The sequence below is a fragment of the Talpa europaea genome (assembly GCF_964194135.1).
Source record: "Talpa europaea genome assembly, chromosome: 11".
NCBI lineage: Eukaryota > Metazoa > Chordata > Mammalia > Eulipotyphla > Talpidae > Talpa > Talpa europaea.
The window spans coordinates 27,414,184-27,441,943 of record NC_140078.1 but is presented as its reverse complement, the minus strand read 5'-3'; the positions used below and the strand labels follow the sequence as shown (position 1 = coordinate 27,441,943).

The following is a 27,760-nucleotide window of genomic DNA, read 5'->3' as shown; positions in this document are numbered from 1 at the left end:
TTAACCACTCCCCAGCATCTTTGTTGCACGTTGGTTGGCCTCATCAATTCTGGTTTTGTTGGAATCAGCCTAGAAAAAAAGGAAGAAAACAGAACTATGGTTATCCCTTCCATTCATCTTTCTAGATTCATTTCAACCCTTCTTGAGTGAAGCAACTTATCGAAACCTTGTCCTTCAGAAGTGACCATCCCCTTTTTGTGTGTGTTTCAGTAATTATCATTACTTATGGTTGTTCCTGGCCATCATCGTAGAAACTTCATCTTAGTTCTCAGACCAGTTTTCCCCATCAGAGAGCATCCTTTTGAGAACAGAGTTATAGTTTATATTTCTCTATTGGAGTGACATCCAGTGTCTTCTATAATAGGCACTCACCTCTATTGAAAAGAGTTGCATTACACACACTAGTACAGCTGGATTCAAATTATGTCTAACTTATTAGCGGTTTGATTTTGGACAAATTACTTAGCACTGTGCAACTGCAGTTTTCTTGATTTTAAGCTGGGGGCAATAAATAATACCAATGAGCACCACTGTCTCTCGGGTTCCATACATTCAACTTTGACAACATCGAGATTGACATCAACTATGCAGTTTATGTATTAATGACTTTTTCCAAGTAAATAAACCAGTCGGAGAAGATGTAAGGAATTTGTCTAAAGTCATAATACTAATAATTGGGGAAACCAAGGTGAGGAGGCAAGTGACCTGGAGTCAGTCCACACTGGTAATCGCTGTGTCAATCACTGTATTACTTAGGCTTGCTATAAGGATTAAATGAGTGTATCGAGTGTATATACATACTGTGCTTACAATAATGTTTTGCAAAATTTGAGTGTTCAATATACATTACTTTACAATTATTGAGTGATACTTGCTTTGAGGATGTTAATAACGTTAAGCCCCACTTCTGAAGACCCAATCCTATGGACTTGATAACTGGCTTATTTTAACGCTGGGCACATTTACTATAATTGTGTGCATTGTTTCATCTCCTCACTGCTTGACTTACCTCTTGCTGTATATGCAGCACAAAACTAGGACTACTACCAGGATAGACTTTTAAACCCAGAAAAATAAAATATTCCCAACTCTATTAAGAAAGATATGAGTCAGTAAGTAGAGAGACAAAGAAAGAGATTCTGTTTAGGCTGTTTTATTCCATCGTGATTGGTAATATTGGTCCCTTTCTAGACTGGGAAAAGGAGGAGGAAGTGGAGAGGCAGGATTAGGAATCTGAATTATTTTTATATCAGCAGTATTAGCCAATGATTTCTGATTTTGTGCCTACTACTGTTCTGGGTGCTTTCCAAATAATACTGACCTGGGTTTTCTTTTTTCAGTTTAATTGTGAATTCCTAAAACACTAGAGTTATACATCTTCAAATAGAAATTTGTAAAGTTAAAATGGAAATATTTCTAGATTCTTCATAATGCTAAGTTATCTGGCAATTGTTCCTTACCATTTGTTTGGATAATCTAGAGTTGACTTTCAAAACAAGTGAAATAAAGCACTAATTTCCCTTGATTGTATTGATCTACAGACTCACATTTTTGACCTTAGTTACTAATTTGGAGAATGAGTATTTCCTCCAATATTACTTGACTCTTAAATCTTCCCTCTGTAGTTACAGATCATATTGGAAATAATGACTCTTCATTTCAAAGGAAAATTACAGGTTCAAACCAATGTTCCTGCAGGTTGAATTATATTATTTTTCCAGCCTAAACTCTGAGAAAAACTCAAATGAGAAAAATAATCCATTGAAAAATGGAAGGCATTTCTGGAGACAAATGTTCTCCAGAAAGTGCATACGAATGCACTTGTGAACTTTCATCTGGTGGTACAAGGGATATTTTGAAGTCAAACATGAGGTTACCCCTTGCAGAGTCTGAAAGCATCTTGGAAAAGCAGAAACAGAACTGTGTTTGATGAGCATCTGTGATTTCCCCTTACATTTTTTTTCTAAAGTATATCAAAATTCAAGCCGACAGAATATCTGACATACACAGTACCACATCTTTATTTCATTATGTAACAGAAAGAGTGTCTTTCAGAAAAAATTCTTGTGATAATCTCTTTTTAGAAACCTTTCTGTATTTGGAAAATGCCTCTATGTTCATCCTATTTCTAAATTCTTTAGGAATTTATTATGGAATACGTCCCACCCCAGTTTTCATATATCTATGTAGAGAATCCTAAACTTGTGCCATACTTGGTAAGCTATATGATTTCCCCCTGTGAGAAAGCCAATACGACCACCATAGAGCTGCTGAGAGCTTTGGAAGGTGCTATCTGGCCCACCCTGCCGAGCACCCTGGGAATTGCCTCTACTTCAGACCATGACAGATGCATTAGGTCCATGCTCAGAATTAGGAAGTGGATGCTTACTACCCTACCCGAAGGCCCATTCTCACCCCATGTTGAAACTTCTGTGTTAACGATCTTTCATGAGAGTTCTCATAGAGCATCTGATATAAACTTGCACGTTGGTTGGCCTATTTTAATAGCTTTCAGAAATAATAGACATTTTTAAACCTGGAAGATTATTTATTTGCAAGTGTGTGTGTGTGTGTGTGTCTATTTCCCTAAAGCAGAAAGCAAGGTTTTTAAAAAATATACAAAGTATTTCAAGGGGGGAAATCACATTGTTTGGGACTCCAAAACATCACTATTAAACTGAGTGGTGACAAAGGATCATGGCTGAGGGATTGGGTGAAGGTTGTTGTTCGACTCATGCAAGAAAACGAGAGAAACATCAAAGATTATTCCTATAGTGTGACTTCAATTAGATATTAGATATGCAGGAGAGTTTTACATTCTGTTCCCTGTTATCAGAAATGAGAACTTACAAGAGAAGTTGAAAGTCTTTTAATAATTATGCATATAGTATGTAACATTTGAGGGCAATACTGGGTGGAAATGGGCTTCATCTAAATAATTTTCAGATTGTGATTGTGGGGGGAAAAACTAAGCTAGTCCTCCAAAGGCAACCTAGAGCCTGCCTCCCCTTTTTAAACAACTCCGTATTCAAGGAGTGGCTATTTTCCAGACAGGCTATTGTCTGACTTTGATTAAACCTTATAGCTGCATGTTTTTGTCCTTGTAGTAAACTGGGCCCAGAAAGAATGGTCTTCCCTAAAGATGAGAACTATTGCAGAAATGAAAAGTGGCATAATGAAGATGTCATTTTCCTTTTTAGGAATACTTAAAAAAAAAAAAACCTTAAAGTCTAACAGTATCAATAAAAGTTTGACTTTCCCTTTTTAGTAAAACTTCTTTTGGAACTCTAATTGGTTTTGATACACTACCCACCAATACCTGTGAATAAAGTGGGTCCATTAATAGAAAATAATTACTTCTTGTTTTTTCAAATAATTTTTTTTGTTGTAAGCTACTTTAGCAATTACTTTGTAGTTCATTTTTCTTGGCCATAATGGGTTAGGTCAGTTTATATTGACTCCACTTTTTGAAACTCTCAATATTGTTCTAAAATCTATTGATTTGCACAGCAATAAAAGCTTTAGCATATCAAAGGATTCTTAACAATAAGTATGTAATAGTCTGCAAAAGTAAGCTATGCACAAGCATTTTGCCATCCAACACTGACATTTGTGTAGCTCAATATCGATCAAGAAAAATATTTATGGGATCAGATATGTTTTAAATGTAGTGCATAGAGCATAATAAGGAAAAGAGTTCCTTTTATGTCTACTCATTCCTTTTTCAAGTCAGTGGAGGCTGGGTGGATACCATGAAACTTGTATTTAGCCTTGTGATTTAAGGGATCTCAACAGCATCCTTCTCTGTTTACTAAAGTGGAATGAATTGTTAAAAAGGAATTCAGGGCTTCACACTCTAAACTTCAATATCTCCCAGGTAATAAATCCACACAAGGATAGTCAACTAGAATAAGATTATAGATGCACAGTTATTATTAAACCTATAGTGTGTATATATCCCCCTTTTGGCAATTGAATATCTTTAAGAGAATGTAAAGAATATTCAGAACTCTACTGACTGGAGAGGGAGTGGAATATAAGGACATAGAAGTCATGTCAGATTTCTCCAGTGTGAAATATCAGTGTTTGGTGCCCTGAATCTTTTTATAAAATCTTTCCAGTGTTTCTTTCTGTTCTCTTTCTAACCTCAAGCCTTCAGACCCACATTTCCCCATTCTGCTCTCCATTCTTCCTTATGCCTCTTTGGGACAGTCGGGGGTTCAGTCTCAGAGCCATGTCTGGTGTCTTTGCCTTGTGTTAGCTTCTGATGAAGTCAGCTTCATCGGAATATGTTCCTTTAAGATCTGGACATATGAACTGTTGAACTGGAAATGGAATCTGAGCCTTTTTGAACTATTCTTAAAGCTTTGACATTTGTAAAATCAAAGCTCATATTCATCTTCTGACTAAACTAAAATAACTTTTCTTTCTCTCATATCCTGATTCTATTCCTACATCAGCTCTAGTTGAAAAGCTCCTAACCATCCTTCGAGGCTCAATCCAAATTCAACTTACTTTTGGTGATTTTTTTCATCTCTGGGTCCTTAAATCTTTCTTTATCGAACCCTCCTTAGTTTTTTATGCATGGTTCTCCCAAATTACATTTTGTTTGGTAGTAAATTCATCTGGAGGCTTGCTGCCTCCTGTGGGTAATGAGTTTCTTGGCATTAGGATGGTATCTGTCTCTCTCGCTTCCATATGCCCTTCAGTGCCTCACACAGTGTGTGAAATAGAGATGAATCTGCTGGATTAAATTCTACTTTTCATTTATCTGTTGCTGAATTTTTCTCTTGGAAAATTAATGAGAAAATCTCTATCTACCAGTGTGCCTGAATCCCATGTCGTGGTTTGAGGCCTTATTATGCTCTCCACACTTCCTTTTTGGTTATTTCAGAAGAAGTGAAGAGCAATGGAAAATTGATTCCTGCCACACACTCACCTTCTCCATGATCCTGTCGATCTGGCGATTCTGTGTATCGATCTCGTTGCCCATGTCCAAGGCCATGTGACGGAGGTTTCCAATGATGCCGCTCACCTGCTCCAGGTTTTCATCCATTTCATTTTCTCGGGCATCATTTGTTACCCTGAGTGTCAAAGCAATTTTTAGCAGATAAGAGAATGAGAAAAACCTTGAATATGAAGGACCCAAAGCACCGGGAAAATCTGTAGACCTCTAAGTAGTACTTTAAATTTCATTTTTGAACCCTTGAATTTCTACTTTTAATGAAGCATATGAAATAGAATAATGTATCTACTTTTCTCACTTTCATCAGTGCATCATTTCCTACCTTCATGTTTATCCCATTTTCATTTTTGAAGTGTAAAATCCTTTAAATTGGGGGGCTTCCAGGTCAGAGAATGAAGATGGAACTATTAGAAGCTGTGTTTTTCTTTCTGAAATGACAACCCAAATCTCCAACGGTCAAATTCAGAATGAAAGGAAATGTTTATTGTGCTAAATCAGAGACTTTCTCTGCTCATGTCCTTGGGAACAACATCATGGGAAGAGTAACAGTAATTAGTCTGCTCCTTAATACTGCTTGCTCCCAGAAACTGCAAAAGGGCATTATTTGTTCAAGATGATATTTATTTGCTCAGATTTCAATGTTAGAGTGTTTTTGATGGCATTGTGAATGGGTGATTTCAGGGGAGAAAACTGAGGAGGAAAGGATTCCCCTCTCAAAGTGCCTGACCATTTTGCCATTTTTTTCCACAACCCTGCTTGAAGGTTAGAAAGGTACTAACTCTTCATTGCGAATGGTATTTATTCCAGAATTTTGTGGTTAATTAACATTTACCTACTATGTGTCTCTGGGTACAACAGAAATAAAAATAGAGCTATCTTTCTAGGTAGTGATCTAGACCTTAAATCTAGGTGACAATGCCCTGTCTCTTGAGTCTGGCTTATTGGTTAGCAATATCAGCTAAAATAGCCTAAGTATAGATAGCTTTACAAACAACTAGCCAGTCACTGTTGAAACCTTGTGATGCAGACTGTAAAAAGGGATAGTTTTCTTTTCTTTTTAATAACAGGAATGTTTGTTACAATTATCCTGTTTGCTGGTCACATGAGAGTCGCGTTCTGAATTCACAGATCTCATTTGAGATTTTTAATAGATATTTAAGTTGGCTTTTGCTTCTGGTTCTCAAAGGAAATAATAAGAGTCCAGGTATGCGCATTGTTTTCCATTTGTAGCTCCAGAATCATTCTCTGACCTTCTTTTCTTTGTGTCCTGAAAGTCTAACTGCTCCACAACTATATCATCCAGATTCTCTTAATCTTTAATTTCAGGAGAGCTTTAACCCATGGGCAATGAGAGAGAAGAAGGCAAAGGGCATTTCCCCTTTCACTTATTTATTTCCCTGTTTCATTTCCTGCTGGTGTTGGCATCAGCTGCATCTCTCTCTACCAATTGCCTCTCGGTACTAGCAAAAGTTTTCAGCTGTCCCATGGGATGCTTTCTGCTGTTGATAAAGTCTATGAGTAGTTTACCAATTCTTGTTCTGTTTTTATTTACTTTTTAGCAAAGTATTACCATTTACTTACTTTCCCTATTAATTTTTCAATATAATTTTTACAAATGTAATAATAGTAATAAGAATTTTATAAGACACCTAGGCTGTGCTAGGAACTTTCCACATATTATCTCACTTAATCTGTGCTAGAAATTATTATGCAGAGACTATCTCTCACATTTTTCCATTCAGAAGAAAGTGAAGATCAAGATTGGGTAGCTTGCTTAAGATATGAATTCAGATCCAAATCTCTCCAAAGACAAATTTTTAACTACTTCACGCCTATAATTTCACATCTGATGCCTTTCCCTGTCATTAACTTCTGTAAACTATCTCTTCAATAATTTCTGTTCAAAAATGATTCTGTTCAAAAGTTATGGAATGAAATGCTGATTGACTGCCACATTGAGGGTGGAGGTAGTCATGTGACTTGCCTTGTCTTGTGAAGCTTTGGCAAACATTATAAATGCTTGTGTGCTGGAGCTTGCCCCTTGGAATGCCCAAATAAGAAATTCGGGCTAGCATGCTGGAGAGGCCATGTGGAGGAAACGTGAAGGCATCCTGCCAGCAGATCCATCCACCAGGGACAGAGGCCATCTTGTATCAGCTGCACCCAGTTGCTTGCGATGAGTGAGCCCAGGAGAGGGTCTCAGAGAACTACTCAGTTGACATACAGATTCACATATGATAGAAGAATTGTTATTTTAAGAACTACTTAGTTTGGAGCGGCTTGTTGCACCCTACTGCTACAGTGCCGTCTGCACCAGGCTCACCTGCGGATGAAGCCACCACTGATGGCCATCTGTTCCCGTTCATCCACCACACGAGCTGGCTGGCTGGCCACCACTCCATCCTGATTATTGCCCCAGGCTTTTTTGTAAGCATCACTTGATTTAAGCCTATGCAAAAAAGAGGGTGAGTGCCAAGGCAAGGGGATGGAGTGTCAAGGTCATAACAATGGTTACCTCTTCAAGCGAAGAACCCGAACCAAGCGAATGAGTTTCAATTCGAGGCATTAGAGAATACCGATATATCATAATCCTGACCCAAACAGTTGGCCACCACCATGCCTCAGCTACTCAGCATTTCATTTCCAATTGAGTAAATTGCAGTTGTCAAGACTGCAAACTTTGCCCACAGGCACTTCTTGTTTTGGTTTCCGTTTGTAGTTCAGTTGAATTTAATACTTAGATTAAGGTAGCTGGAGGGTGCTGAGTTCTATTCCAGTGACACAGCTATATTTTGAGACACAAAACACACAGAAAAACATACTGGCAGACAGACACAAAACAAGACTGCCAAGTAGAGTGTGTACAATACACCACGGCAACACACTGTCAAGAAAAACATACTTGACCAAGTTTTTACACACCTCATGCAAAGATTCCCTGTTTAATTCTCTCCCCCCACCCCCCACATGTGTGGAACTAACCATTGTAACTCTGCATGAAGGACATAAAGGATTGGTGGTTGGCCAAGGGTGATGGTCTTTGAGTTGCCTCTAGAGTGATTTGAATTAGATAATATATCGGTACTTCCAAACAGTCACCATACATCCAGAGTCGATGTACAAACCTTTGTCCACAGAGACAAAAAGTAAAAGAGGCGTAGTGAAATGAATGCAGGAAAATAGAAGAGAGAACAAGCCATCTAGCACCAAAAAGGGAAATCCCTCTACGTCTTCTTCATGCACCAGCTACAGGCATGAGTAGAAAGTGAAGCATTCTCGTTTAAGCCAAACTACTCCAGAAGTTGATCATTCTCGAAAAATGGCACTAGCAGGACAGTAATAGCCTTCATGACGATTTGAAACGCAGGTTCAATAGCTTCTTTGCCGGACTGAGGGGCGGGGTGGGAGTAATTACAAATTCCTACTTCAAACTATCCTGGAGGGTGTGGGGGGAGCGTGATCTGGAACTGGTGTGGTCTCCAGGGGCTGTATTTCACTGAGCTGCCTTGGAGAGAGACTTAAAATCCAGGCATACCTGTTGTGCCCAATAGGAACATGTGCAGCATATTTTGGTGTGGGTGTGTTGTAATTTAAGGCAATCAAAGATGTTTTTAGGATTTTTTGCATAGTAGAAACCACACGCTTTTTAGTCCAAAAACAAAAGCACATCCTTTGGTCCTCCTTTCACATTTTCTATTACAAAACACCAGAATTTGAACCCCCTTTTCAATTTTCATTTACAAGAAAATCACAGCCATCTATTATAACTGGCTCTAATACTAATATTTGCAGATTGGGGACCAAGCAACCCTGGAGACAGTTAGAAAATTGTACAAATTAATTTCAGTAACTCCCACAATCTAGTGTGGAATGCCATAGCCCTCAGAACTGTCATAATTTGCTGTGCTAAAGAGCCATGGGCCCACTCAGTGGGACAGGATCCAAAAACTAAGAGAGCTTAGAGTCTGGCTTGGTTTTTTTCCCAATCCCCCCATCTCCTTCCTCCTATTAGTAAATGAAATTATATGGACCTTGTGATGTTTTCTGCTATGTCAAACGTCTGGCATACCATCTTTGGCAAAGTCAGGAGGGTAGGGAAGTTTGCGTTTCTGAAAGAAGGCGAATCACTGCACCCACAATGCTGCACATAGACTCACAGAACTGCCGTACATCTACCATAGTCCTTGGAAACATGCCGAGCCCGGGCGAAGCCCTCAGAGTGTCCGGGGCACCACCAGCCACTGCGTTGTGACACATGGTTTTTAAAGCATTATTTACACACAATAGGGAACACTTCGGTCAAGCTTTGAAGCTCAGATAGGGTCTCTTGTGCAATAAGGAATTACTGCCAACCGTAAAGTGGAATCTGTAGGGGAACTTAAGAATTCGTTGGGGCTGAGGGGCTGCCTCCATTTTGTCCTCCACACATAGTTGATGAAAAGGGAACGTAAATCTGGTGGGATTCATCACAAAACAGGTGAAAATCTCACCTGGAGGCAAGATGCCATTGGAAGGATGTATAGTTAAATCTTGACTAACTGGAATGCTTAGCAATGAATCGTTGGGTGGATTCTCTGATCTTCTAAATTAACAATGGGCTATGGAGGAAAACAGTTTTTAAGAGGTGCTTATACTCTTGGGCCACTTTCCTGCCTTGAAGTCTTAGAGTGGCCTTCAGAATTGGAACTTTACTTGGTTAGGGTTTCTCTTGATGTGCCCCATGGACTTTTCTCTGAACTTCAGCTCTTATTATTTGGTCCTCTTTGATATGGAAGTTAAAGGATGGAGACTGAATTAGAGAATGTGAATTTCCTAAACTACCCTGAAAGAGGAACGATTTAAACTTGCCCTTTGTGATTAATTTTTTCTTTATTTATTTGTCAATTTTTGCTAAAAGGTAAGTACAGTCAAGGATTCTAGTTAGCTAGATTCCAGTTAGTCAGGCTTTAGCATGGGTCATTTTTTTTTTAACATTTTAAATTTATTTATCAATTGAGCCCCTCCCCCTCCTAAACAGGAAGTGGGATATTTTTAATCAGCCTCAAAGTTTAAAGGATGTGAATGGTCAGATAATCAGCTAGAAATGACATCAATTTCTATTCTAAAAGCTAGGATCAGGAGAGATTTTAGGAAAAAGACTTCTGTTCAAAGGGAAATGGGTGGGGTGAGGGAGATCAAGTAAGAAGTTTAATTTTTGAAATGCATGTCAGATGATCTGCTCATGCATTTTTTTTCCACTGCTAGTCAAATGAGACTATCTTCCACAACCCTCCTTTTCCGGTTCCTTCTGTTGCAAACCTTTATAACCACATGTCACATTTCTGCTACATTCCAAAAAAAAGCGTTGCAGAACCTTGAGAACAGTTGAATGTTTTGTGATGTTGTGCATGCAAAATCTACACATTTCAACATTTCGGCCAGTGTACGGGCAGATGTTCCAAGAAGAAAAATTTGAGAGAGATGGGTCCAATTTGGTAAGGCTTGAGCCCTTCTTGCCAAAAGACTTGCAGCTTCTGCATTAGGTGCAGCCACAGCTGACCAGACATGGCATCTGGTAGATAGCTGAAAGACAGAATGTCTGTCACCTCCTCTTTAACTCATGGAATGCTTACTTGAGCCAAATTACCTGTCTCTTTTGCCTCTGAAAAATCATACCTTGATATAAATATATTTCTCACCTTCCAATCTTACCCCCAGTCTTTTCTAAATGTGCCATTTTGGCTTTGGGGGTTAGAGGGAAAGAAAATTCCCTACGTGCCTCTTCCTTGAGGCTTGTCTCTGTCTCGAGGTACACTTTCTGGAAAATGTTGAAACGTTCATCAATAAAAGTTGCTGACAGTGAAGATTTCACTGTAGTATGCCTGATTTTTAATGCATCAACAGTAACTCCTACTAATATCATCTATGCTATGAGATGAATGCATCGGAGACGGTATTGATCTGTTCTGCATGCCACATGCTCATCCTGCCTCTGTGCCTGGCAGGAATGAGCTTGTCAAGGCTTGGAGACGGGCCTTGGGAAACCAAAGCTTCAGGCAGGCAGGCAGCACCTACTTGTTACAGGGACACACACAAAGCCCGCAGAATTTTCCTAGGTCCGTCAAATTCTTTTCTGCTTCTTTCATGTCCTTATTGATTTGGTCCATCCCTTCCTCAATGCGTTCCAGTTGTTCTGATTAAACACAAGTATTTTATCCCCACAGAATGAAGCAGATGGAAAAGGACAAAGAAAAAAAGACAAAACTTCAGACATTCACTTTGACATTAAAAAAGAAAAGAAAGAAAGAAAGAAAGAAAACTGGACGCCACAGATTAGAGCTGGTACCCAGTACCTACTTGTTACAAGGACATATGAAAAGGCCACAGCATTTCCCTAAATCTTTTAAATTTTTCTCGGCCTCCTTCATGTCTTGGTTGATATGGTTCATGCCTTCTTCGACACGATCGAGTTGTTCTGGTTAGGACAAAGGGATGACAGTGTGGAATGAATTTTTGGGGGTTTCCAACAGAACATGAGAAATGACTATGTGAAACGGAATTTGAAGGAGAAAGAGAGATTACAATGCATTATTCAAGAGGATGCATTGCTGTAGACTTCTGCCGCTGTCCTACACAGATGTGGGTGAAAGGAAATGAACAAAACGATGCACAAAATAGTTTGTAATTCAGACATGATGGGATAGGGTAGGTAGGCCTGTTTGATTCTGAGTGTCCAGGAGAGAAGCACACAATAGTCATTTACTCAGACACCAGTGAAACCCAAGAGAAAGAAAAACAGGGTGTTAGTTTTGTTTTTGAGGCATTCAGGCTACTAGAGAAAGTATATGCTTCAACTCTAAAATACCTGTATCTTTTGGTTTTTATGCATCCTCGATCAGGGTAGAGTTGAAACTAGAATCCATCTTCTCCTTTGGGGAAAGCAGCGACAGTACAGGGGTAACTGATCATTTTCCCTTACCAGTGTTCTCTAGCCAGAAGTAGCTTATCAGCAACTCTTAGTTTTAGAAACTTTGTTTTTAGAAGCCATAAAAAAACCAGTATCAGCACAATAATGTTACTAGTACTGGAATGTTTTAATTCAGTTAAGTTTACTAGCTGTGAAAGCTTTGGACTGGCCCCTGATTTCCCATTCTCTATGAAGGGGGAAATGCTAAATACCAATCCCAGGCAGAAAGCAGGGAAAGTGAATGCATGGGTCTGAAAAACAATGGATTGGAACATAGGACAGTCTCGAGTCATCTCTGCAGTCAAGCTGACCTTAGCGTATTCAGGACATAGATCAATAGCCATAAAAACAAACCATACTTCTAGGTTGCCAGGGTTACATACACTACTAACTTGATTAATTTTTCAAAAGTTGTGTCATCAAATTGAGTAAACTACAAGTGCAATGTAAGGATTTTAAAAACAGCTTTTAAGACCATTAAGGCAAACCGCAATGGGATGGCTGGCTGTCTATTACAAAACCTAATTACATTTCCTTTCCTCTTTTCATCTATATTTTCATGCATGCATGACTTTGCCTCTGGAAGTAAAGGCATGGTAAGTACAAAACTGATGAATAATTTGCAGTCTGAGAGCATATATAATCACTTAAGAATAATCTCACATTAAATCAGAGAGAAGGAATTGTCATTCCAAAACACTAAGATAGGTTCACAATTGGGAAGCCTGTCCATTTGGAAAATAAGAGCCTATTGTGTTCTTTTAGTGTGTGAGGCTAGGCTAGACTAGAATTCAGCTTGTCCTAGGAATCCTCTCTCTGCCATGTTTTTCAAATGACTGGTGAAAACAAAATTTTTGTATTCATCCTGCATTGGATGGAAGGAGGAAATAACAGTATATGACAAAGAACTTTGTTGAATAAATAGAAGTATAGTAATATCTTTAAGAAAATCCTTAGAAGAGATTAAAAAATGAATAGTGATTCTTTACATTTCAGGGAATCTTTTCTTTTCTGAAGACTTCATTCTGGTTTTATTTTAAAATTGCAAGAAACTAATGTGTAAATCAAATTAACTATTTTGTGAGGGAGTTGCTGGGGCAGGGGGTGGGGGTGGAGAGGGAAAAGCAGCTCAATATCTTTAAGAGAAAAGCTATGTTAAGTACAGATGGAAACTGGGATCCTAAATCCCAAAAGAGTAATGGCTAATGGCTTCCTGGTGTGTTGGGTTGTGATGGATTGAAGGAGTGTCTGGCCTCAGAGGGAAAGTACCCTGGAGTGAACTAAGCACATTTGAAATGTGCACAGATGATGGCACAGGGAAACATATTCAGGTATTTGCCCTTCTGAAAGAGTTTCTCTTGAGTTAATATTTTGGCCAAAATCAACCACCATCCTCATCTCACTCAGGACAGACAGTAGCATCTTGGAAGCTGATGCAAAACACATTTGGAGTTGACTATTTTTATTTCCCTAAATGTACTTTTTGACTTTTTGTTCTTGAGCTTGGCAGAATAACATTTTGGGGCTGGAAAGAGCCTCCAGTAGATAACACTAATATGTTGGAGGAAGAACTTAAATTTTCTCTTGTCATTTTTGAATGACTGGTTATTTGTGAGAGATCCACCAAAGGCAGACTGCCGAGGGATTTAAGTTTAGCCAACTTTTATATTAGTCATATCTAAGACAACATAAGGCTCTTGGGATTCTCAACCCAGTTAAAAACAGTAGAAGAATAGCAAGACAATGCTACTGATCCATTGTGTAAGCCTTCATAACTTTCAGTTATAAGATGCTGCCACATGGTTTTCATTTAGCATTAATATGCATATGTAAATTCAGTTAAATATATTTAAATAGCCACATGTGGTTAGTAATCATCTTATTGGACATTACAGCTTTAGTCATTCATAACAAGTTTTTGCAAATGGACTTTAGCAAGAAGGTTGTATTCTCAAATGCTACCTTTTAGTGCCATGAGCCTTTGAGAAAGTTGGCAGCCTCCCTGGATGAAGATTTATTTTGCCTTTACTCTGCCAGGCAGGGGTCAGAGGTTTCACTGTTTAGTTCAGAGTTGATCCCAGGGGCTTTTCTAAAGGGCTACATCTTCACTGTTGAAACATATAACCCAGGAAGATTGCAAAGGAACAAGAGATACAAAAGTGGAAGGTTAACTCATCCCACATTAGTGCTAGGGTTGCTTCATGGGCATTCCCTCGGAGAAAGTTTTCTAGAGAAATAAAAGTTCCAGGACTCAGTACGTTTCCAGGGCCATCTGTATGCTCAATGCTTCTTGGTGTCTCCTGATACCTGGGTATAAAACAAGAATCCCAAAAGGAGTTCCTGAGTGCAACCATTTAGCTAGACAACCTGGAATGGTTCTTTAGAAGGAAGGCTGTTCTTTGAGACTCAGGTGCAGCTGCAAGGTAGAAGTCAATACTTTTGGAGTTCAGGCACAGAGAAAGTTAGTAGAGCATAACTGGAGAGAAATTGTAAGGCAGTTATTGATTCAAACAACTAAACATGACATATACAGAATTAAAATGTATTTACAATGGCAGTGAGAATTGCTATTCACTTATGCTCATTGTCATTTAACAAGACCCCAATCTCCTATAAATGGAACAAGTAACACTTAAGAGCAGGCAGAAGGCACCCACTGCTGGAGGTTTTACAGGTGGATGCATCTCATCAAGCTCAATGTCATCAACCTGGAAAAATTCAGGCTACCCTAGGAAATACATTTAACCATGGAACTCAACAGTTAGTGTGGTGTGGCCACAAATGAAATGTTTGAGCTGAGAATATTAACTATTTTTGTGGGGAAAGGAAATCTCTTATTCCACTTCATTTCTCAGACAATAATATATAGATGTTCCTGGGAAGCATTTATGCTTAAGAATAATATATTTTTATATTTGTGTGGAGGTTTTAGTTTTCTCTCTAGACTTTCTTTGTGATAGTACAATGAAATTTGCAACTCAAGTAAGCATGTTGTTAAGCTTCTCTCTTTTTGATTACAGATTTGTATATATTATTTTCCATATTTTTATATCAAAGTCTCATAGGTTGGTGGTGGAGGGGCATTATCCTGACAGTTTCCCAAAGTTTTCCTCTGATTGCAAGACATCTTTTTTGTGACCTTCACATATAAATTATTAGCTGAGAGAGTTCATATCACATGCAAATTATTAACTAGAAGAGTTAATAAAGTGGAACTACTAATTATTGCACTGTAAATGTATCAATTTAGCTCTGGAAATGAGGTACCTCTCCTCTATATGGGCATCTGCTATTTAATTTTAAACATTTTTTTAAGATTTTATTTATTTATACAAGCACTGGGTACAGTCAGAAGCGCAGGAGGGTGAGAGAATTCACCAGAGCCAGAGCGGGGAGCAGAGCAGGCAGAAGGACCCAAGTACACTGCTGAGGGGAGCAGTGGGCGGCAGGAGAGGTCTGCGCGCCATGTGGGACCCTTCTCCAGTGGCCGGGGAGCAGCCGGGCATCAAACCGGCACCGCAGAGGCTTCAGGCAGCTTCGCAACCCAGCGCTCAACCACTGCGCCACTGGGGAGGCCCCTGCTATTTAATTAAAAAAAAAAAAGTAATGTTTTGCTGATTGAGTTTCAAACCTGGGACACTGTTATACAAACCAAGCCTGCAAGTTTTATAATTATAGCAAATTCATTTGGGGACTTCTGAAGACTACCACAGTTAATATAATTCCTTTCAAATTTAACTCCTCTGGAGTCCATTATTTGTGTGTGTGTGTGTGTGTGTGTGTGTACATTTTAAAAACTGGGGGAAAGCATTGGGGTTGATATTCAATTGTTTTTCTTTTAACTAATGCTTAAGGGTAATATATTTTTGTAATTGGATGGAGATTTTGGCAAATTTTCTCTCTAGATTTTCTTTATCATAGTCCAATTAAATTTGCAGCCCAAGTAAGCAAATCTTTTTTTTATTAGTGAATATTTATTGAAAAAGTTCAATACAAATAAATAATATAAAAACAGAAGTCCTAACATGACATCCAAGATGCACCCACTCAGACCTCCCTTTAAGAGGGGCTTTTCTGTGAGGAGTTTAGTGAGTGGACTTCCCAGCTGTGGTACCTGTGGGCTCCATCTTGGCATTTACATAGTGGCTATGCTCTCCCAGGGATGCTTCTAGCCAGGACTAAGCAAAATGGGGTTACCAGAGCTGAAGTGCTGAAGCACCTCAATGTGGGGCTGCTCTTTGGGTAGTCTTTGGGTAAACTTTGCTCTGCCTCCCCATCAGCCCACTGATCCTTTCTCAGAATAGCACCTCATCTGAATCCCTTCCTACCCAACCCTCTTCCTCCCCCCATTTCCTATTACAAGTATCAGACTCCGTCATGATAGCTGAAGGCTCCCTGCCTGCTCCTGCCGCCTCTACTCTTGACTCATCACAGACATTCTCATAGACTTTTTTCTTTCCTCAGACTAAACCTCAGAGACTTTGATTTTTAGCATTTATTTCCAGTAATACATTTTCCTGTGGTGCCTCCCTGCCCTGCCCTAACTCCTTAGAAGTCAGTAAATGAAGATTTATCTAATTTATTGTAATGGTTGAAGAATATTTCCTTTATGGACAGCTCATAATTCGTTTATTTGGTCTCCTAACTCACAGACATTTAGATTGTCTCCAGTTTTACACTATTACAGACACTTTTCTTTGTATAGTTGTAAATATATAGCCGAAGTATAAAATTCTAAGATGTGTGCACTTTAAAATTTGGAGATATTGTCAAATTGCTCCATCAAGAATGAGAATTTTTTTTTCCCAATACATTCACAGCATTGGTTACAATATTTGTGATAGTCTGCTAAAGAGTGGTATCTGCTTATTTGTTTTAGTTGAAGCATGCTTTCATGTCTATTTGTAAACTTCTGATTATTCTTCATCTACTTTTCTTTCCGGTTTCTACCCTTTTCTTTGATGATATGTAAGGGCTCTGTGGATTTTAGGGAAAGGCCTTATGTCTGTTATTGGTCATTCCCCTAGGTTTGAGTTTTATTATTAGAATTTGTTTATGGTTTCCATACTGTGAACAACTCTTAGTTTTATTTTTGATGTTTAAAATGTCTCTCACAAGTCCTGAGAATTCGCTAATGCTTTCAAAATATATAAAGAGAAAAAGTTCTCAAAAATCTGTTTATAGGATAAGAATTCAGAATGAAATCAGGTAACTAACTTGTGGCTAGAATTAAATAAAATTTCAACATATAACTAGATGTACTGAAACAAAGACAAAAACGGTCTTACCTTTCTAGATTCCACTTTAGAGTATAAACGCTATACTAAAGATCTGGCCCTCTGGTTTTCATTGCTTCTAACATCTTTATAATAATTTTTAAAAACAGGTTTAATTTTTCATTTTCCAATGATTTCCTTCTGCTTATATCCTGTTAAAAATAGCTTCCAGGGCCTCCCCCGTGGCACAGCGGGTTGAGCGCAGCACTGTGAAGCTGTCTGCAGCCTCTTGCAGTGCTGGTTCGATCCCCGGCCAGCCAGGGAGATTCCCACATGGTGCAGCAGACCTCTCTTGTTGCGCCGCTGCTCCCCTCAGCAGTGTGTTTCGGTCCTTCTGCCTGTTCTGCTCCCTGCTCTGTCTCTGGTGAATTCTCTCACCCTCCCATGCCTCTGGCCTGTACCCCAGTGCTTGTGTAAATAAATAGATTTAAAAAAAATAGCTTCCAGTTATCTTAGAGATATCCATTATAACTTAGAAATAAAAAATACTAGATACTGAATTAGGATGGTCAAAAGAAACAGCATAATTTATTATTATTTCCCTAATCAAGAAAGTCAATTCATGGAAAAGATGCAGAAGGAAAGAAATTCTCACACTGACCAAAATATCATCATTTTAAAAAATCCAAACAAATGTCTATTGACTTCAAACTTCTGTTGCCCGGACATATATCACAGAAAAAGTTATTCAGTCATGAAGGACTCCACATTTCCATACATTTACCAAGCTTTTCAACAGAGAAAGGAGGAAAATCAGGATAACAATGCTAGAATCCTCACACTCATTCATCTGTGTGACATCAAAATAACCACCTGTATTTGCACAATAAAAAAAGTACTTTATTCAGATGAGGAATTGTTCTTACTGAAGAAATCTCAACTTACCTCCTTGTTCATCCAACATAACCAAAGTCCTGATACCAGCATCTTTACTCTACATTCCAATAATGGTAGCAAAGTTGAAAAAGAGTTAGAGAGAAAAGAGAGAAAGAGAAATCAGTCAGGGGACAATTAGCCCTAGAAATGGAAAATGAGGAAGGACCAAAGGAAAAAGAGGGAGGAAATATGGCCAGAATATTAAGGGCTGGGGAGGGCCTCAAATGCATGGGGCATTGATTCTCTAGGTAGAAGATTGGGATGCAGCTCATTCTCCATGGGGTAGAGTTGGGGATGGGACTTAGCATGGAATTGAAATACACACACTTAAAATTATACTGTGCTTTTATAGTAGGAAACTAAAAATGATTATAGTTTTCATAATTCCAACCAGACAAAGTAATTCTTTCAAAATCTTCTAAATGAAATAATCTCTGGCATAGTATGTCAAAAAGTCTCCATCAGTGAAATGGAGAAGGATGCCCTTCTAGGACGATGTGGAAGAATCTTGGAGAGTGAGACTGTTAGTCTTATCAAAAGAGATGTTTGCTTCAGGGGCCTCCCCGTTGGCACAGCGGGTTGAACGCAGCACTGTGAAGCTGTCCATAGCCTCTGCAGTGCAGGTTTGATTCCCGGCCGGCCAGGGAGATTCCCACATGGCGAGGCAGACCTCCCCTGTCTCACCTGCTGCTCCCCTCAGCAGTGTATTTTGGTCAGTCTGCCTGTTCTGCTCCCTGCTCTGTCTCTGGTGAATCCTCTCACCCTCTCGTGCCTCTGGCCTGTACCCCAGCTCTAGTATAAAAATAAATGAATCTTAGGGCCTCCCCGGTGGCGCAGCAGTTGAGTGCTGGGTTGCAAAGCTGCCCGCAGCCTCTGCAGCGCCAGTTCGATCCCTGGCTGCTCCCCGGCCACCGGAGGAGGGTCCTATATGTTGCGCAGACCTCTCCTGCCGCCCGCTGCTCCCCTCAGCAGTGTACTTCGGTCCTTCTGCCTGCTCTGTTCCCTGCTCTGGCTCTGGTGAATTCTCTCACCCTCCCACGCTTCTGACTGTACCCAGTGCTTGTATAAATAAATAAATAAATATCTAAAAAAACTAACTAAATAAATAAATGTTTAAAAATAAATAAATAAATCTTAAAAAAAAAGAGAGAGATGTTTGCTTCATAAAAGTCTGAGAAACAGCTCAAAGGGAAACTCATTCTCCCATTTCCCTTTATGGAGAAAAGTTGTATAAGAGTTACCAATGAGAAATATAGACTCTTTATTCTGAAATTGAAAATTCTGCACAATAATACTGTGTGAGAAAATAATCCATCCACAAGTTTTGCTACAGTTCTTTTGTGCAGGAAAAGTCTTTAAAAGATACTCTTCATAAAAAATAAAAGACCTTCTTCATCTCACTCCTTATTATCAAAATAAATCAAACACTTTCTGAACTATTTGGAGGACCAGAGTGGTAGCTTGGGAGGTGAAAGAGCAGAGATTTTGTATGGCTCACACTTGGGCATCATCATTTCTAGGAATTCTAACTAGTTAAGTTAGAATTTCATCTTCCCTAACTTACTTGAAACTAAGAAAGAGGTGTTAGGAGGTCAACAAAGATTTTATTTTTAAAAACAGAATTTTAACAATTCAATGCCAATAGAGCTTTTAAAAAATAAGGCATTGATTTCTGTGAGCTCTTATAAGCTCACCATTTCAGATAATGGGTGTAGTTATTCTCAGAAAAAAACCAACTTTGCTTTTGAGCATATTTGTGATAGATTGAACTTGTCAAGTCAGGCTGTGGGTTGGAGAGTGATGCCTCTGGACAACTTCTGGAGTCACTGGAAGCACAGATTTGAGAGTCAAACACGGATCTAGAACCCTGGTGATTTCATTTCCTAGTTATAGGACTGTGGGCAAAAGTTTTAATTGCTCTGTGCCTCAGTACCCCCATTTGTCATACAAAGATAATATTTGTTAACACCTCACTGAATTTTTATGTGAATTGAATGAGTTAATATGTGGCACACACTAGCTTGGTGGTTGATCTGTAGTTAGCTGTCATATAAGGATTTGTAAAATAATTTTGGAAAATGCACCTATAGCAGGATATTGAGGCAAACTAAAAGTATCATTATCAACTACCATAACAAATTTCTAAACTACTGTTTATCAGATTTTAATGTGCATGTTTCCCCTGCACAGGAAGCACACAGATGTAGATGTAGATATTGTAGATACTGATTCAGTAGGAATGGGATACTGTTTCAACAAGCTCTCTGATGCCGCTGATACTGCTGCTGACACATTAAGGAGCAAGAATCTAGATCCCAGAGGAGATTTCAACATCTTTTTTCTTTAATGAAGTAATATTGGTTTATAACATTACGTAGGTTTCGGCATACAACATTATAAGTCACCATCTACCAAAAATCTAATTTCCAAAAATCTTTTTCTTCAATATAAATGAATAACTGTCTATACTAGCTTGTATTTTAACAATTTCATTGCCCTTTTCTGAAAATATTGGCCATTGCTCAGGAGAAGAAATTGTAAAAAGCCATGACTTATCCAGCATACAGATGTGACAATACAAACTGACAAAGGTATCTCAGAGCATTTTCTCGTCTGGGGACACAACTCAAAGCCATGTGTGAGGACCCTGTTCCATTCTGTTGAGGGCAGTGATTGTAAAGCAAGCTAGTGATTTCATTTTGATCAGTCCAGCTCTCATCTGCTTACATTTCCTGTTATCCCCATTTATTTACATGAAGCCCTGCCAGTATGATTCCATTTGTCCAATTTGGTGCTGAATGTTTCAGCACTGGAGTAATTCACAGAACTAATATGAAGGAGCAAGAGTTTGCCCCAATTGTGGAGAATAGAAGCAGGAAGCTCCGATCATGAAGTAAGGAATGCTGGATTATGCTTTTAGCTTAGCCAACAAGTCACCAGGCCATAGTGGATGTCACTTGATCTTATAGGATGTGTCTCCAGGTTTAAGGGGAGAGATGTCAAATAAGTCACCCAGTGGGTGACTGGTAGGTTGGTTCATTCGTTCACTTGTTTACTTATCCATCCATCCGTCCATCCATCCATCCATCAACCCACCCACCCATCCATCCACCCACCCACCCATCCATTGAGAGATTCTAAATGTTCATTGCACCTCTACTTTGCTCCAGGGCTTAAAGGTAAGGAGCAAACAAATGCATGGCTTTTCAACTATGCTTCACAATGTAAGAGTGAATTGGGGTAGAGCTGGAATCTAGAAGTCAATAATTCAAAATTCTAACTTATCTTTGTAGTCCTATTGCTTAAGAGTCAGCTATTCTGTGTCTCAGCTTTCCCAGCTGTCAAGGACAGAAATGGCTCTCTTGCTTCCTAGAGTTCTTATGAGGCTAAAATAAGCTACAGAACAAAAATACAGTCTGCTAAAAGTTCAAGTCTTTGGAAGACTATGGTTTAAAAAGAAGTACATTAAAATAAAACATTTAATTTGTGTAGAATCCCAATCAGTTTAATATGAGCTACTATGTTTGCATTCTTAGATCCTTTACTTTTAGGGTAATTCTCAAAGAAAAAAGCAAATATTGTAGGAGTTGCTGATCGAAAATAAGTTAAGTGCTGTGTGTAAGAATTTATACTCTGCCATCAGGGAGACCTCAATCTCATTGTCCTTTCTGTGATTTGTAGCGGTGTGCCTGAAGCAAGTTATGTAACCTCAGTGCATTTTAATTTTTTCTTTGGTAAACTGGAGCTCAAAGTAATAATAAAAGGTGACTACAAGGATTAATCAGATAAATATGCTTGATGATGCCAGCTTTGAGCACATTATCTGGCACATTGTCGGACCTCCATAAATGTTAGAATTTAATTTTGGCTCCACTGTTTTGCTTACAGCTTTAAACAAAATAACTGGGATGTTCTTTGCGGGAAAGAGAAACACGAGGGAGAAGGGCTGGAGGGGAAATAACTCAGGGAGAGGCAGAATATTACTCTCTCATTCCTTGAAGAGTATTATGTTTTAATAGCTGGGTGTGAGAAGAAGTTGTTCTATTTTTTATTTTATTTTTTTATTATTTTTTAATTTTATATATTTTTTACATCTTTTTTATTTTTGCACAATGTATGCATTTTCATCTTGGTTATGAAGAAGTGGTTCTATTTTTATCTTAGCTCAATTCTTGGTTTCTGTTTGAGATTGCCGGAGAAACCATCCACCTAACAGGGCAGTTGGAGATGTGAGAATGTTTTATTTTTATTCTCTACTTTTGTTTTTTCCTTTCTTGCAGATGAAGTAAGGCTGGGTTTATGGAACATTTTAGTGTCTTTTTTTTTTTTTTTTTGCCATTCTGAGGTTCTTTCCTCAAGATATTATCACTGAGCTAAAACTTGAAAACAGGGCATTAACTGCTAGAGTATCAGAAGACACCACATCTGCTTATCTGAAAACAACTGCCTAATCTGAATTTTCTATTTTTAGAAGAAAGTCTGGGTAACACAGACATAGTTTTGAAATGTTTATTCTCTTCTTGCAGCCAAAGTGTCTTGAAAGATAAATTGGCATAAAAAGAAAAGATGCTAAAACATCCATGAAGTGTGCAGGAGCCCTTAGTGACCACTCTGAAAATTCAGTCTAGTGCTTTTGGGTGACCCTGCCCTAAAGCAGATTCATGATTCTCTGATCAGAATTAATTGTTCCCTTTTCTATAGGTTCCAAAGGCAGGTACAGTTTTTGACTTGGAGAGTTATACTCATATCTGTTTTCACGCACGATACCACTTTGCATCTCTCTCACTCCCAGAGTTAAAAAGTACAGAAATATTTGTTGAAATTCATCCATCCAAAAGATAGTTCCTACTCCAGACTAGAAACCAAGAGTTATGTGATTTCTAATCTTTTCACTTGAGTATATTTAGTTTTTTAGAACTTTCCCCAACTGGCCTTTGTGTAACTTTACATTGTCCTTGAGATATTCATTGAAGGTGGTGTTTATTAAAAAGCCTCTATGCCTCTATAGCTGCCACTCTGTTATGTCCTAGAAATCTATATGAGTTGGTATATATTTCACTGAAAGTGGAATTGTTTGCCTTAGGGAGACTTCACATATTTAGTAACCTTTCCTGTCTTTGAGACTGAATTTCAATGAGAACTCAGCTCATTTCAAGTTATACAGCACTGATGCACTTTGGGATCATGGACAAGATCCTGGTATTTCAATGCTCAGATTTTCCAAATGATTTCTGCCCTTGATGAATATTTAATGCTGATTCTTTTAAAAGAGAATTTCCTTTATGATTGAAAAGCAGAATATCATCTGAATAGCCAATGTCCTAGACAAAAGGGGTGTCTGACCATAAATATAAAATAACCCAGGAGGAAGTAAGAGCAAATCAATCTATTCTAATAATGCCTTGATCGTAATTTTCCTAAGGATGGGATGGCTAATATCTACTGTCATTTATTAGTGATAGTAGATGGCCTCCATCTGTTTCGCTCCTTGTTCTAATATGCAACTTCATGCTTGATCAAGAAACACTTTAGGAAAGTGAAAATATGATTCAAGAATCCTACTTCAATCAATAGAGCTTTTGCAATTATTTTTCCCAGAATAAATTAGAGCAGACACATCATTTTGAAAATTTGGCCAGCACTGCCTGCAATATAAGAGGACACAAAAAAGAAGTATCCATGGCCCAAGATTCAGTGGGTGAGGAGCCAGCACAAAAGGGTGCATTCTAGTTATTTACCCAATTACTTGCTACAGCAAGTGTTTCAACCCTGCAGAGGTGGGAAAATTAGTGGTAGTTCTGGTATTTTAGAAATTTACTTCCAATGTGTCTTACTTCAAATGTGCATAAATTAAAATGACCTTGGAGGCTACAACTGAAGGTCAGAAAGACTCGTCAAGATAATTATACAGCTGACTTCTGGGTTCCTTCAGATCCATGTTAGACTTCATGCAGGAAAGTTACTGAGGTTTGTATCTTTATTTGTTCTCATGACAGGTTGAGGGACAATAAATCTATTCTGAAAGCTTGGCCACCATCCTGAGATTTAGAAAATCTGCCTCCTTCTTGGTCCTCAAGTATTTCTGCATGAGCAGTGATCCCAGGTTAGAGCAAAGAAAACATTTCTTTTTTAGAAAATAAAGACTGCTCTCCTGTGCAGCTGAGGCCCCTTGCTGGCCTGCCTTCCTGTAGGGACCAATTTGAACCACATTGCAGGCTGAAACTTTCATTTTTCCTGATAACAGATTTCGCTAAGTGTCATTCCCCACTTTTCCATGACTTCCTGGGGAGCTCATGGTTGCCACCTTTTCCTCCCTCCTTCTGTGGCAATTCACATTTTGCCACGTTTCATTCCTAGGTGAGAAGCTGAAGCTGCAGAAATAAAGAAAGATATTGGCTCCTGCAGTGTGAGAGGCAGTTGCCTTCCCTTTTAGTCTTATAAAATGTATCTTTTTTTTTTCTTTTCATGCCATTGCATAAGCAATTACTAGTAGCATAAGGCACTTGGGCTCATTTAATCATTCTGCTAGAGAATGCCCAAGATCACTAAAAGTCATTACCACATATGCATTTCTACTGTGATAAACAGTTTCAAAATATAACTAAAATAGCTTCTCACTGAATAAAAACTATCAGGTGTGTTTTATTTGGTTTTGATAAAGATAATCCATCCCATTCTTTTTCCATTTCATCTCTCCCAATGGATAAATTCAATTAATCCATTTATTCTTCTGGTTGACTGCTGCTTTACCAAATTAGAATAAGCAAGGTTTATTGAAAATACTCTTTTGATTCTATCATGGCTATCTGCACTATTTTACCAATGTAAAAATATTGTGGGATTCATTAACCATGCCTCACAAATCGATGTTCCATCTAGAGTTAGGAATACAAAAGAGCTAATATAAGACTTGATATTTCTTTTTATATGGTTACATATTTTTAAGAATCATATATATGTAGCTAAAATGTCAAATTAAATGTGACTTGGAGGCATCGTAATCATTACAAATGAAAATTTTATTTAGATAATTCTTTGGTATAGTAGAAATTGCTCTGATTTGCTTTAAGTGATTCAATCTTTTATGATTTCTTGGGAGCATTTACTGAGAAATACTCTCCCTGACCATGAAGGGAGTCTGACCTGGGAGGGACAGTGAGTGCTTTGATGACTCCCTGGCAGCTTATGTGCAGCATCTCCCTAATTATGAGGCTTCCTGGTGAGCTACAATCACACTTCAATCAAGGAGATCCTGGTCTAGGGAAAGACAATGGGCTCTAGGAAGGGAGTGTGTCAGCAAAAGGGATTAATTTGTCTTATACAGGGTCATTGCTTACCTCTTCCACCAGCTGCAACATACGACGGGTACTTTCCAGTGACTGTGATAAAAAAAAAAAGAAAAATACTGTAAGTGCAGGATCCAGATTTTTGGGAAAATCAGAAATATTTTCTTCCGTTAAGAAGTATGAAAAGTTGCTTTCACATACTCTTAATTTTGTTACTGAAACAAAAATGTATTCCCATTTTCAATCAAAATAAGATTCCCTAAAGCAGTTATATGTCAACTGACCTTCATAAAATCAAAACCATATGAAGCTGATCTTGACATCAAAGAAAAAGTAATCTGAAAAGATAATTTTGCATGTGCAGGATGCATGAAAAATTATCTCAAATGCTCAGTGGACTAATTTGGCCTCCCTGGACCAAGAATATTGAATTTTAAACACAAACATAATTTTTCATGAAATGAGATGAATCTGTCATCAGGTTTCTTATAAAGCTCCTAGAAACACAATTGAAAGTTCTTATCAATACAAGTGAAGCTGATGCCTTAGGGTGAAAAAAAAGCAAGCAGTGTTTGAAATAACTAGCCTATAGGAGACAGCTGTAATAATTATCTTAATTCATAGATAAGAAAAAGGAGAGGGAAAGTCTGAATTCAGATTTGGTCCCTTGGGCACAGTGTTGTCACTTTTTTCTCCGTTCTTTGACCAGAATCCAACAACCAGTGTCATTTCTGAAAGCTGCACTTTTAAGTGACAACCTATTTTGGACAAAATTCTGCAAGAACATGAAGAAAGCTAATTTTCTTGGGAGAAAATGAAATGAACAGTTATAAGCAGTGTATGCTAGCACATGTTTATTAAAAACCAGCTTGTAGAAAAAATAGACATATGTATCTATAACTATATATGTACTTAAGCTTGTTAAGATGAACAGTGCATTGACAAATAAAAAAATAAAGCTCTTTGTTATAATTCCATATAGCCAATTGATTCTCACAGAAAGCTTTTGTTGATTTTTGCTAAACTCTATGTCCAGAGCTATCCATGCATACAGCAATCACAGTTCTGGCATGGATGGTGGTGGAGATTTTCATTTACATTAATGAATAAAAAGGAAAGTGAAACAATGAAAACATGCATTGGACTTTACTCATCTGTAAAATCACATAATTGACTTTGCTGGACAGAATCATAGTATTCAAACACCAGATGACTTCCTCAACTTATGTGTAATTTATAATGTAATGGGTACAGACACTTTTAGGTTTGATCCGCATTATTAATATTTTTTCCACTTAAGTTTAGACAATTAACGAAACAATAAGTCCTGCCCTGATCTACAGTGTTTGCAGACTCCCATGGTGTAAACATTACATGATCATGGTATCACTGAAGGTGAACTTGGGCAGACTGGCAGAACACACCCATAACAGTGTCCCCACACTCCAGTTACAACATATGTCAAGAACACTAAAAGCATAAATAGTAGTAAAATATACTTAACTAATTAGGAAGTGTTGACATTTGACTACTACCTTTGATTTTAATATAATTGTTGTAATTCTCAGTTTATTTAATTCCATTTTTATACCAATTTGCAGAGCTCAAGAAAATGTAACAATCAGATCTCAGAACTGAGCCAGCTCCAGTACCCCATGGTATGTGAGACAACAAACGCACTGCTTTTATTAGATCTTGATTTTTCTAGATTTCTAGAAATTGGAGGTTAGGCCAGGACACTAATTTATATATAGTCTTTCTAAGTTCCTCTTCCTGTCGGTAGAGATCTTACATGTATAGAAACTCACTTATGCTACTTTTTTTTAAATTCAGACTTTCAAAGAAGCCCTTTTCTCACTTGAACCTGAATAAAACAAACTACCCAGTTCCCCGATCCTTTGTCCCCTCCCCCAAGTTTCCTTCCTTTACCTCATCAGCCAGCTGGTCAGCCCTTCGCTGCATCTCCTCCAGCTCATTGCGCATGTCTGCGTCTTCGGCCATGGTAGTGGTGGGGGGTGGCTGGGCGCCTGTGCTGGGGACTCAGTAATAGGTTTGGCCACGGAACCTGAAAGAAAGCAGAATTGGATATGTGAGAGCGTGTGTATGTGTGTGTTGTTTACACAACTAGAGAAAGCTCTAAGTGGTCTGGGCTGTCTATATGAATCAGTCATCTGAGCTGGAAGGCATACTCAGAACATCAGAATTATACCATTTCTCCAGAAGGCACTATGAATACATACTTGTCAACTTTACCATAGAGTTAGATAGCTACATGCTTATGAAATTTTATTATTATTATTATTATTATTATTATTATTATTATTAAGGTAACAATGGTTTACAACATTGTATATGATTTAGAGGTATAGGATCATTCCCTTCAAGTATAAGCTACCACCATAGTAAATTG

General features: G+C 38.3%; 1 protein-coding gene across 6 annotated transcripts; it reads right to left on the bottom strand.

Moving 5' to 3' along the window:
- On the bottom strand, positions 1-27,351 carry SNAP25 (synaptosome associated protein 25; the record flags this gene model as incomplete). 6 transcript variants are annotated; one of them, XM_084246487.1, is made up of 7 exons in its annotated part: positions 1-69; positions 4,940-5,084; positions 7,290-7,415; positions 11,303-11,420; positions 18,074-18,122; positions 25,402-25,443; positions 27,280-27,351. In XM_084246487.1, 7 exons carry the CDS (start codon positions 27,349-27,351, stop codon positions 1-3), a joined length of 621 nt encoding a protein of 206 aa, XP_084102613.1. The 6 variants fall into 6 exon arrangements, with proteins under 6 accessions (XP_084102613.1, XP_084102612.1, XP_084102614.1 ...); XM_084246486.1 differs by lacking the exon at positions 11,303-11,420 and adding an exon at positions 11,021-11,138; XM_084246488.1 differs by lacking the exon at positions 11,303-11,420 and adding an exon at positions 11,021-11,138 and having other exon boundaries at positions 7,290-7,403.
- Between the last annotated feature and the right edge of the window lie 409 nt (positions 27,352-27,760).